The following is a 13,191-nucleotide window of genomic DNA, read 5'->3' on the forward strand; positions in this document are numbered from 1 at the left end:
ACACCATCATTAAGTTTGCAAACTTAATGATGGTGTTGGAGTCATGGGTGAACAGGGAGTACAGGAGGGGACTGAGCACGCATTCCTGTGGAGCTCCAGTGTTGAGGATCAGCGTGGCAGATGTGTTGCTACCTACCCTCACCACCTGCGGGCGGCCCGTCAGGAAGTCCAGGATACATTTACATTTAAGTCATTTAGCAGACGCTCTTATCCAGAGCGACTTACAAGGATCTAGTTGCAGAGGGAGGTGTTTAGTTCCAGGATCCTTAGAAATGTAGAAAATAGTAAAAAATAATGACAAAACCTTGTATGAGTAGGTGTGTCCAAACTTTTGACTGGTATTGTAAGTAAAGTACATTTTTTCCATTGTTTTGTGGATGTGACATTGCACCCTTCACAAAGTATCCTGTTCACTGTATCTGGTCTTTGTACATTACAGCCTATCTGCAATGATGCTACCTAAACAATGGGCCAGCAATAAACACACACACACACACACACACACACACACACACACACACACACACACACACACACACACACACACACACACACACACACACACACACACACACACACACACACACACACACACACACACACACACACATTATATGACATGACTCCTTGAGACTTGTGATAACAGTACTTAAATGGTTTACTGTTGAATATTGTGGGTTTATGGCTGTGTGATAAGGTGCAGTGTAGCTCCAGTGTCTGGTGCTCGCTGGCTGTAACAGCATCTCCATATGGAATAGCTCAGAGTTCCAGTGGAGCTGTTGTTATGGGCGGAGAGACACCTCTGGTCGTCACCCTGGATGTACGGTGTAGACTTAAATCTACTGTATGTGACGTTGTCTATGTACTTGTATGTACTTGAATAGCACTTTCAATTCTCATGTATTTGTATAATGTTTCTTTTCACAATAAAGATACTGGTATTTATGGTAATTGTCTCTCCTTGTCACGGTATCTGGTCTTTAACACAGCCTACCACATATTTGGGCCAACAATGAACATGCACACACACACACAATCATACACACAGCAGATGTTTATTTGGCTATCAGATGGGCCACTATAAAGCTGAGTCCAGCTTTTAATGAATTGCAGAATAGGGAGGCCAAACCAGCAATGTGCAGCAGCTGTCACAAGACTGGGTGAGACGACGAGAAGTCAGGTATTAATTGGCTGTTACTTCATGATTCCTCACCATCATCTGAATGAGTTTGAGCAATCATAGGCCTACGCACTTCATTATTTCGCTGGGACATTTTTTTGACGTTCACATTCCACTTCCGCTTCCTGCGTGTCTCACACACAGGCAAGTGTCAGCCGGTGAACGCGGCCTCAGAACACAAAAGGACAGGTAAAAAAGGACAGTTATCCCTCCTTTTAACGGATAGCGTGTGTTTTTTATTAAACGTTTAAGATAAATTACGCTCTCAACTCCTACAAAGATAGCTGTCTAGATACATTAATTCTCAAGGTAATGGAGTGGGATTTGTGCTTGGCGGTTGATTGGCTACTAGTAATAACTAGCTGGGGCGTGATTGGCTAGTCAGGAAGAAGGAACGATCAACACTTCAAGACCTCGCCTACTTTAGCATCTCTAGCTAATGTTACTCTACTACTGTTGTATGTGATAGAGTTGCGCTAGCTACTTCGCCATCTCTCTTGTTTTCAGATCGAAAGTGACACTGCTGTGTCAAACCAGCTCAACATGTTCCGCAGTAGGGACAAAAAAACGCCTGAACAGTTCCAGGATGTTTCGCAAGGGTTGAAAAAACTATATCGGACTAAACTCTTTCCCCTGGAGGACACTTACCAATTCCACGACTTTCACTCACCGTCGCTCGAAGATGCCGACTTCGACAACAAACCCATGGTTCTCTTGGTCGGTCAGTACTCGACCGGGAAAACCACCTTTATTCGGCACCTGATGGAGCAGGACTTTCCCGGTATGAGGATAGGGCCCGAGCCGACGACAGACTCATTCATAGCCGTGATGCACGGTGACCAGGACGGGATGATACCTGGAAACGCCTTGGTTGTCGACCCCAAAAAACCCTTCCGCAAACTCAACGCATTTGGTAACGCGTTCCTCAACAGGTAAATAAATACTCATGCCAAATTCCCAGGCCCCAGGGGAGCTTATGGCTGCCAGGTCACACCCATAAATGAGGAATTTAATAGGATCTCTATGGTAACACCTCTCTCAACATTCCACAATACCTCCCTCACAAGCCTCTGCATGTAGGGACTCTTTGAAACAAAACGATCTCTACTGTTCCTCCTCTCATTCCCCTTTATTTCATCACCACAACAGATTGTAGTATCTGTTCCATCCACCATGTCTGTTAACCCACCTGTAAAAGTCACCCTGCCAAGTTGAGACATCCTTTTCCCCTTGGGCTGTTTGAACAGTATTACAATACCTAGCCTAATCTAAACTATAGTCACGACCTAGTCTGTCAGCATTGTTTAGCCTGTTTAGCCTGCAGCAGCACTGTAAGGTAAATGGAAAATAATGGTTTGTGTTTTGAGTAGCCAGGCAAAAGTGTGTTATCTGTCTTCTCCTTAGTTGCACACCCCAGGGCAGGCTACAGTTGCCACATCAGTAGTAACAGCTGGCCAACTCTCACTGAGGCTTCTGCCTGCTATGAGGCATTAGGAAATCCTAGTAAAATTGCAGTGCTGGTATGTTCTTTATGGTAGTGTGACAGCACAGTCAGTCAGCATCTAGGCTATGGCTTCTCAGGTCTCAGCTGGTCTTGTGTGTTGAGTTACTCATTATCATGATACATCAAAGTGATTCAGCAATCCAGACTGCTCTATGGCGCATTCTGACACCACAGTCAGTTGTTCAACATGGCATTATGACAGCAATCGATTAGTCTGTCTGTTCTGTGGCTTCAAACACACACTCCTTCAAGGTTGTATTTATTGTAGTGTCCTTTGCTGAAGTATCCTCTAGAGAGGTCTATCTCCCCTCTGTGAGAGCTTTGCTGAAGTATCCTCTAGAGAGAAGGTCTATCTCTCCTCTGTGAGAGCTTTGCTGGCACCACAATACACAGCACTCAAACAGATGGTCTGATAACCCTGGCCTTGTCTCTCTCCATGTTGGAGAGAGACAGACTGACTGACTACAGGTTTTAGAGGAAGTCCTGTGCTCAACCTGGCGATGATGGGGGATTTCCTCAACCCCAGATTAGCTGTGGTGCCTCACACACCGCCATATGCTAGCTCAATACACATGGGTCAACACTGATGCTGGATTAAACTCTTCCTCATCCCTGTTCTAGGGTACTACATTTCCCAGGATGCATATGTACAATTGATTTTTGTTGATTCATAGCCGTGAAGGTCAATGAGAGTCAATTGATAATTAGCCTTGCTTAGAGGCTAATTGATGAGATGAACAAGGCATCACAAGGCCCATGAGATGGGCTGTTTCACAACAAGACTGATGACTTTTGTAACCGAGAGGGAGTAGTAAGAGTCAGCGGGAATGGGTTGGGGTTCCGTTTTACTGAACTCAGCCTGTTATTTCAGGACACTGACTGACTGCACATTTCTGCATGCGGGCTTCCAGTAACATCTCAAAGTGAAATGTGTTGTAAAGTACGCAGGCCTACTTGTCTTGCACAGAAGTACACTCCACCACGTCCTCATCGCTCATACAATGAATGGCAATGCTGATAGTATTTCTTCACTTTGGGAAGTTGAAGGTCTGACTGGTGGGGGCTCGGGGTGAGGGGGACAGCAGGATGTGAGTTACTATTTGAGTGTGTGATGGAGAGAGATTCTGAGGTTAGCCCAATTGTGTGGAAAATGTTAGATAAACGGGAAGGCTTGGACAGACTGCCACAGAATGTATAACATACGAAAAGCCGAAGTGGAAAAATGTACATTTTTTTTATACTTGGCAAATATTGTCATTGTAATATGATACTACTCTACCACATGATCTCCCACCCTCCCCCATATCTCTTTGACTTGTTGTTTGGCCTTAAAGGTTCTCTCTCTCCCCCTCTCCAGTTGTAGGATACATCTGCTCTCCTGGCAAAATGCAAGTTAAGAGCTTAGTTCTAGTAGTCTTGTAGCATAATGTCCGGGAATGTCTGTTCCCGAGGGAGCGGTGTCCGGGAATGTCTGTTCCCGAGGGAACGGTGTGACAGCAGAGTTCTGGGTTGAGAAGGAATATAAATTGTAAAGCGTAACAATCCCCTTCTTTGTTCCTGCTTGAGGAAACTGCAGTTTTCTGTTTGACTGACCTTGCCCTCTCTCTCCAGATACAAAACATGTGATTATATCTGTCATTGTTTGCTCCAACTTTGTTGAAAAACCTTTATGTTTGGGGTGACTAATGCAAGATGACAACATCATGTGTTGTATGGGCTTGGACAGTGAATCAAGGTTATTCTATGGACAATTGAAGAAATTCTGCAGCATTCAACTCAAACAGAAAACAGTTCTCTCCTTGTTTGAATTGAGCTTTGTTCCACTTCCAGTCAAACCATTCAGTTTCCATTTCCAGCAGTGACCGGTTGACTGGAAGCATAGTTTGGGCCTACATTTAATGCCTAGTTTAGTTTCAACATCCTCACCTCTCTCTCTCTCTCTCTCCATGCAGATTTATGTGTGCTCAGATGCCCAACCCAGTCCTGGAGAGCATCAGTATCATCGATACCCCTGGAATCTTGTCAGGAGAGAAACAGAGAATAAGCAGAGGTCAGCCACACGTGAACAATATATCACCATTATCTCAATAAATGTGTTAAGCCTGACAGTGTCAACCACTCAAAGCAGGTCAGAGTTAACACACGCCATTTAAAACTCACCTAAGACGAGAGAATAGTATCAAATACTTATTTTTTCTGTCAAGAGGAGTGCATCTAATCCAACTGTCTTGTATGACATATTGGTCCAAGGAAGGGAAGCTGACTAGAGATGACTGAAATTCCCCATATCCCCTTATTTTGCATTCTTCAGATATTGCTCCGCCAATATTTTCCTTATTGGCTGATTCTGCTGATTTTGTAAAATCATCTTTTATTGGGTCAGTTTTTTCCACCCTACAAGTGAAAGAGGGAGAGGGATCCTACGAGGGGAGGGGCGTGATACTGGAATACCGCATTCCTCCCGGCTATGATTCCACACACAGGGCTGACTGTATTGTTCATCAGCAGTATGACCGTGCCGGGGACTGGGTTAAAAGCAACACTTGGCATTGTGCGGCGACAGTGGGGAAGGCCTGAACATGGGTAGACTGTAGAGTGGTGTAGTTGTCATTGTGGGGACACTTGGTACACGGTCTCCCACACACACTTTCCCCTGGTCCACCCCACGACACACACGGCCAAAGTGTCCCCCTGCAATGCATGTGCAGCAGAGCTGGTGCTGATTGTGTGGTCAGCTGCGTAGATGAGATTTTTAGACAGACTGACTGCATTCTTCTCAGATCAGATGATACCGGCACCAATCAAAACCATCATTCTCTATTTCTTTATTTTCTTTTTAAAGAGCCTCGGCTCGCTGTGCCAGAACTCCCCAGGCTTCTGTTCAGAAAAGCAAAAGGCCTCTGTTCCAATTGTTTTTCAGCCTGTTTCCTGTCGTTGTTTAAATAGGTCAAAGAGGATGGAACTGAATACATTATTTATTTTTATATATGTATGTATTTTACCCCCCCAATTACGATCTTGTCTCATCGCTGCATTAGCAACGTTTTGAAACATGTTGTATATTGTCTATAGTTTCAGTGTGTTGTTGTCAATTATAGTATCATGCTTGTGTCCAACCCTCAGAATACACCACAATCCAAAACTCCAAACCCTTTATTTTGTCTCCAACATCTCATCTTTCTCCTCAGTCTCATTTGGGGTTCCTCCTCAACATAATTATTGCTGTGTGTGTGTGCACCATAACCCTCCTCCCGTTGCATCTCTGAAGGGTATGACTTTGCGGCGGTACTGGAGTGGTTTGCAGAGCGCGTGGACCGCATCATCCTCCTGTTTGACGCCCACAAGCTGGACATCTCAGACGAGTTCTCTGAGGTGATCCGTGCCCTGAAGAACCATGAGGACAAGATGCGCGTGGTGCTGAACAAGGCTGACCAGATCAACACGCAGCAGCTGATGAGGGTCTACGGCGCCCTCATGTGGTCGCTGGGAAAGATCATTAACACCCCCGAGGTAAAATTTAGAAAACATTCATTTCGACAAATTCATTTCGACAAATGGCACCCTATTCCCTGTATAGTGCACCTATTTTAAACAGGGTCCACATAGGTCTTTCAAATGTATAGTGCACTACTTTGCCATGGTCAAAATTAGCGCACTATTTTGGGAATAGGGTTTCAGATGCAGACAATTTAAAATGCATATAGAGTCGCCTTAGTCATTAGACTACAGTACAAACATTAAGGATGTGAAGTGTACCGTCAAGTTTACCGTAAAGTCAACCAACTTATTTCCATTGTGGTCCTGCTGGGGCCGTGCCTGGCTACTCAGACTCGTTGCTACGGCCAAATGCTCCCCCACACCCATGGATGTTAGTTTTTTCTCAATGAGTCTGGATCTGAGTACTTATCTATATCTCAGACACACAGTACCAGTCACGCAGTCATTCAAGGGCTTTTCTTTATTTTTACTATATTCTACATTTTTAGAATAATAGTGAAGACATCACTATGAAATAACACATGGAATCATGTAGTAACCAAAGCAACCAGCTTCATGAGGTAGTCACCTGGAAGGCTTTGCCAAAAGTCTTGAAGGAGTTCCCACATGCTGAGCACTTGTTGGCTGCTTTTCCTTCACTCTGCGGTCCAACTCATTCTAAAACATCTCAATTGGGTTGAGGTCAGGTGATTGTGGAGGCCAGGTCATCTGATGCAGCACTCCATCACTCTCTTTCTTGGTCAAATAGCCCTTACACAGCCTGGAGGTGTGTTGGGTCATTGTCCTGTTGAAAAACAAATGATAGTCCCACTAAGCTCAAACCAGATGGGATGGTGTATCACTGCAGAATGCTGTGGTAGCCATGCTGGTTAAGTGTGCCTTGAATTCTAAATACATCACTCTGTGTCACTAGCAAAGCCCCCACACACCACCACCTCCATGCTTCACGGTGGGAACCACACATGCGGAAGTCATCCATTCACCTACTCTGCGTTTCACAGAGGCATGGTGGTTGGTACCAAAAATCTCACATTTGGACTCATCAGACCAAAGGACAGATTTCCACCTGTCTCTAATGTCCATTGCTTGTGTTTCTTGGCCCAAGCAAGTCTCTTCTTATTGGTGTCCTTTAGTAGTGGTTTCTTTGCAGCAATTTGACCATGAAGGACAGATTTCACGCAGTCCCATCTCAACATTAACTGTTCAGAGGTCTGTTACTTGAACTCTGTGAAGCATTTATTTGGGCTGCAATTTCTGAGGTTGGTAACTAATGAACGTATCCTCTGCAGCAGAGGTAACTCTGGGTCTTTGTCTTTATTGATTTATGTGTATTGTGGTCCTTAGGTGGTCAGGGTGTACATCGGGTCGTTCTGGGCCCAGCCTCTCCTGATCGCTGACAACAGGAAGCTGTTTGAGGCTGAGGAACAGGACTTGTTCCAGGACATCCAGGGGCTGCCCCGGAACGCAGCGATACGGAAACTCAACGACCTCATCAAAAGGGCACGGCTGGCTAAGGTGAGGGGAGGGGTCCAGATGTTTGTAGGAATGTATGGGGGTATAGGAACAGCGAAGGAATTGGAGGGCACTCAACCAACGGGAGTCGAGGTGCAACATTTATTTAAAAAACATATTATTGAAAAGGTGCAACACTCGCTCACCATTATTAACTCGTTGTTCTAATTAAGCTAAATTAAAATAATGGGACTTGGAATAAGGGAATATCCAAGAGGGCACTTTTGCAGAAAGGAGCAGCGTTAAAGCTAGTAGTATTTTGTTGTGGGCCAACAGGTAGTTTCTCCAGGATGTTTGAACCCTTGTCCATGTCTACATCCTCAACTAGATGGTTTATTATGGCAGAATATCAGTCTAGTCAATAGCTTGTTTCTATAGGTTGTGTGAACTTTTAACCTTTGTCTAGGTCCATGCCTACATCATCATCTCTCTGAAGAAGGAGATGCCCAGTGTGTTTGGAAAGGAGAACAAGAAGAAGGAACTGATCGCCAACCTGGGAGAGACGTACCTGAAGATAGAGAGGGAACATCAGATCTCCCCTGGAGACTTCCCTAAACTCAAGAAGATGCAGGTGAGATGGAGCCTCTGAATCCAGATCTAGTTTAGCCTTTGTTTCCTCAGAGAAATGTTGCTGGAATATTTTCCGTACACACCAGAGGTTAATCAATGTGACTCTATAAACTGAGGTCTTATCCCGTCCTCTGTATTATGTTGTTGAAGTAATGAAGACCATCCAATGATGAATATATTATTTGTTACTGACATCAGACCTTTAACATACACTGCTCAAAAAAATAAAGGGAACACTTAAACAACACAATGTAACTCCAAGTCAATCACACTTCTGTGAAATCAAACTGTCCACTTAGGAAGCAACACTGATTGACAATAAATGTCACATGCTGTTGTGCAAATGGAATAGACAACAGGTGGAAATTATAGGCAATTAGCAAGACACCCCCAATAAAGGAGTGGTTCTGCAGGTGGCAACCACAGACCCCTTCTCAGTTCCTATGCTTCCTGGCTGATGGCTGATGTTTTGGTCACTTTTGAATGCTGGCGTTGCTTTCACTCTAGTGGTAGAGACGGAGTCTACAACCCACACATGTGGCTCAGGTAGTGCAGCTCATCCAGTATGGCACATCAATGCGAGCTGTGGCAAGAAGGTTTGCTGTGTCTGTCAGTGTACTTTCCAGAGCATGGAGGAGCTACCAGGAGACAGGCCAGTACATCAGGAGACGTGGAGGAGGCCGTAGGAGGGCAACAGCCCAGCAGCAGGACCGCTACCTCCGCCTTTGTGCAAGGAGGAACAGGAGGAGCACTGCCAGAGCCCTGCAAAATGACCTCCAGTAGGCCACAAATGTGCATGTGTCTGCTCAAACGGTCAGAAACAGACTCCATGAGGGTGGTATGAGGGCCCGACGTCCACAGGTGGGGGTTGTGCTTACAGCCCAACACTGTGCAGGACGTTTGGCATTTGCCAGAGAACACCAAGATTGGCAAATTCGCCACTGGCGCCCTGTGCTCTTTACAGATGAAAGCAGGTTCATACTGAGCACATGTGACAGATGTGATGGAGTCGGTAGACGCCGTTGACAACTTTCTGCTGCCTGCAACATCCTCCAGCATGACCGGTTTGGCGGTGGGTCAGTCATGGTGTGGGGTAGCATTTCTTTGGGGGGGCCGTACAGCCCTCCATGTGCTCGCCAGAGGTAGCCTGACTGCCATTAGGTACCAAGATGAGATCCTCAGACCCCTTGTGAGACCATATGCTGGTGCGGTTGTCCCTGGGTTCCTCCTAATGCAAGGCAATGCTATACCTCATGTGGCTGGAGTGTCAGCAGTTCCTGCAAGAGGAAGGCATTGATGCTATGGACTGGCCCGCCCGTTCCCCAGACCTGAATCCAATTGAGCACATCTGGGACATCATGTCTCGCTTGCACCACAGACTGTCCAGGAGTTGGCGGATGCTTTAGTCCAGGTCTGGGAGGAGATCCCTCAGGAGACCATCCGCCACCTCATCAGGAGCATGCCCAGGCGTTGTAGGGAGGTCATACAGGCACGTGGAGGCCACACACACTACTGAGCCTCATTTTGACTTGTTTTAAGGACATTACATCGAAGTTGGATCAGCCTGTAGTGTGGTTTTCCACTTTCATTTTGAGTGTGACTCTAAATCCAGACCTCCATGGGTTGATAAACTTGTAAAGAAAAAAGTATTTAATAAGAATATTTAATTCATTCAGATCTAGGATGTGTTATTTGAGTGTTCCCTTTATTTTTTTTGAGCAGTGTATTATACATCTCCACTCTCCCTCGTCTCTATAGGAACTCCTGGCTGGCCACGACTTCTCGAAGTTCCCTACCATGAAGCCCAAGCTACTGGAGGCTGTGGAGGACATGTTGGCCAACGACATCGCTCGCCTCATGACCCTGGTCCGCCAGGAGGAAGCTGCCATGCCCAGCCAGGCTGTCCACGGAGGTGCCTTTGAGGGGACCATGTCCGGCCCCTTCGGTCACGGCTACGGAGAGGGTGCCGGGGAAGGCATCGATGAGCTGGAGTGGGTGGTGGCCCGGGACAAACCTTCGTACGATGAGATTTTCTACACGCTGTCACCGATCAATGGGAAAGTGTCGGGCGCGGCAGCCAAGAAAGAGATGGTGAAGTCCAAGCTGCCCAACACGGTCCTGGGCAAGATCTGGAAGCTGGCTGACGTGGATAAGGATGGTTACCTAGACGACGAGGAGTTTGCATTGGCCAATCACCTGATCAGAGTGAAGCTGGAGGGACATGAGCTGCCGGGTAAACTTCCGGAACACCTGGTGCCACCTTCTAAACGCCACCAGGAGATTGATATGGGAGAGTGATGTGGGGCTGGGAGGAAGGGGGGTAAACGCAATCTGTTGAACTTGGGGAGGGCTGGGTTTGGGAGGGGTTGTTTTGCGTTGTGTGGGAAATGTTAATGAATATTTGCTGAGGGAGGGTGGGTGGAGAGTAATGCAACATAATGTGTTGAAGCTGCGTGAGGAGATGGGAAACGGGTTAAAGACATTTAAAATATACTGTCCATATGTTGATCCAAAGAAATATAATGAACTTGTTCTTTTTGGAGAAAAAAGATTCTAACTTAGTATTGTTTTATCTATATTTTTGTATTTCCTGTCGGTTTACTATGAGATGTTTTCAAATGCTTCTGTTTTATTATTTTCTCAGATTTAATAAACATTTAATATTTATCCCAATTAAGTAGTGTATGTTGGAAACTCTTATTTTGAAATGTATACCTATATTGAATTGAATACATAAGTGCCCCCTGTAGGTGAGAACCGGTCACTGTCAGCTGAGCTGGACACAAGCACCTGAGGACAGGACTCCACTTATGTATCTGCTTGTTAAATGTTTTGACCAAGGGTGTAGAGATACAGCTGTAGGCCTACTGATCAACTGAAGATACTGACAGAGAAAGAAGGAAGTGATTATGAGATTCTGGAACACATTCATGGTGAACATGTGGAGATCATTTAGAAATCTGGAAGCACAATTGAGAAAGTTCCAGAACTTTGACACATATAAAGAGAAACTTTTGGGTTTAAACTATTGAAGCTTTCAAAAGCAGGTTTTAAACTACTAGACTGGTTTCACCTCAACCCTAGATATTGTTGGCATGTCTAGATGTGCCAGTTTAGCATAATTCAAATTTTCTTATTTCCATATATTTGATTCAAACTGTGAGCACTTGAGAGAGTAACCAAATGTTTACACTTCCACTCAAACTAAACTCAGCAAAAAAAGAAATGTCCCTTTTTCAGGACCCTGTCTTTCAATGATAATTTGTAAAAATCCAAATAACTTCACATCTTCATTGTAAAGTGTTTGAACACTGTTTCCCATGCTTGAACCATCAATGAATGAACATGCACCTGTGTGATGGTTGTTAAGACACTGCTTACAGAAGGTAGGCCATTCAGGTCATGGTTCTGTAAACTCAGGACACTAAAGAGGCCTTTTCTACTGACTGAAAAACACCAAAAGAAAGATGCCCATGGTCCCTGCTCATCTGCGTGAATGTGCCTTAGGCATGCTGCAAGGAGGCATGAGGACTGCAGATGTGGCCAGGGCAATAAATTGCGATGTCCGTACTGTGAGACGCCTAAGACAGCAGTACAGGGAGACAGGACAGACAGCTGATCGTCTTCGCAATGGCAGACCACGTGTAACAACACCTGCACAGGATTGGTACATCTGAACATCACACCTGTGGGACAGGTACAGGATGGCAACAACTGCCTGAGTTACACCAGGAACACACAATCCCTCCATCAGTGTTCAGACTGTCTGCGGAGAGGCTGGAATGAGTGCTTGTAGGCCTGTTGTAAGGCAGATCCTCACTGGCAACAACATCGCCAATGGGCACAAACCCACCGTTGCTGGACCAGACAGGACTGGCAAAAAGTGCTCTTCACTGACGAGTCGCGGTTTTGTCTCACTAGGGGTGATAGTTGGATTTGCGTTTATTGTCGAAGGAATAAGGCCTGTACTCTGGAGCGGGATTGATTTGGAGGTGGAGGGTCCGTCATAGTCTGGGACGGTGTGTCACAGCATCATCGGACTGAGCTTGTTGTCATTGCAGGCAATCTCAACGCTGTGCGTAACAGGAAAGACATCCTCCTCCCTCGTGGTACCCTTCCTGCAGGCTCATCCTGACATGACCCTCCAGCATGACAATGCCACCAGCCATACTGCTCGTTCTGTGTGTGATTTCCTGCAAGACAGGAATGTCAGTGTTCTGCAATGGCCAGCGAAGAGCCCGGATCTCAATCCCATTGAGCACGTCTGGGACCTGTTTGTTCGGAGGGTGAGGGCTAGGGCCATACCCCCCAGAAATGTCCGGGAACGTGCAGGCGCCTTGGTGGGAGAGTGGGGTAACATCTCACAGCAAGAACTATCAAATCTGTTGCGGTCCATGTGGAGGAGATGCACTGCAGTACTTAATGCAGCTGGTGGCCACACCAAATACTGGCTTATTTTGATTTTGACCCCCCCTTTGTTCAGGGACACATTATTCCATTTCTGTTAGTTACATGTCTGTGGAACTTGTTCAGTTTATGTCTCAGTTGTTGAATCTTGTTATGTTCATACAAATATCTACACATTTGCTGAAAATAAACGCAGTTGACAGTGAGGACGTTTCTTTTTCTGCTGAGTTTATGTACTTGATTGATTGCACTTGACAATGTTTACTTTTTCACAACTCACATACCATTATGATGAGTTACGCAGAGGTACTCTGATCTGATTTCCTGTGTGTTAGTCTGTGCATGTATGTTTACTGTATAACAGGCTCATCTGCTGTTTGAATGCAGCACGTGGGTTATTTTACATCTGTAGAAGCAGCTGTGGCTTTACACCTTGAAGCTTGTTTTTGTGCTCTGTTGCACCTCTTAATATTTGAACTTGATGCCTATTACACACAAAGGTTATACCTACTACACAATG

At 45.5% G+C, this 13,191-nt stretch overlaps 1 protein-coding gene across 2 annotated transcripts; it reads left to right on the forward strand.

Annotated features, from left to right (window-relative positions):
* The first annotated feature begins 1,170 nt into the window (after positions 1 to 1,170).
* Positions 1,171 to 10,937, forward strand: LOC118363260 (EH domain-containing protein 1-like). 2 transcript variants are annotated; one of them, XM_035743941.2, is made up of 7 exons: positions 1,171 to 1,369; positions 1,688 to 2,112; positions 4,637 to 4,734; positions 5,953 to 6,194; positions 7,527 to 7,697; positions 8,101 to 8,265; positions 10,023 to 10,937. In XM_035743941.2, the coding sequence occupies exons 2-7, from the start codon at positions 1,724 to 1,726 to the stop codon at positions 10,560 to 10,562; spliced, it is 1,605 nt and encodes a 534-aa protein (XP_035599834.1). In that variant the 5' UTR covers positions 1,171 to 1,369; positions 1,688 to 1,723; the 3' UTR covers positions 10,563 to 10,937. The 2 variants fall into 2 exon arrangements, with proteins under 2 accessions (XP_035599834.1, XP_035599835.1); XM_035743942.2 differs by lacking the exon at positions 1,688 to 2,112 and having other exon boundaries at positions 1,173 to 1,369.
* Positions 10,938 to 13,191: the final 2,254 nt, after the last annotated feature.

The sequence above is a fragment of the Oncorhynchus keta genome, chromosome 30 (assembly GCF_023373465.1).
Source record: "Oncorhynchus keta strain PuntledgeMale-10-30-2019 chromosome 30, Oket_V2, whole genome shotgun sequence".
Classification (NCBI taxonomy): Eukaryota; Metazoa; Chordata; class Actinopteri; order Salmoniformes; family Salmonidae; genus Oncorhynchus; species Oncorhynchus keta.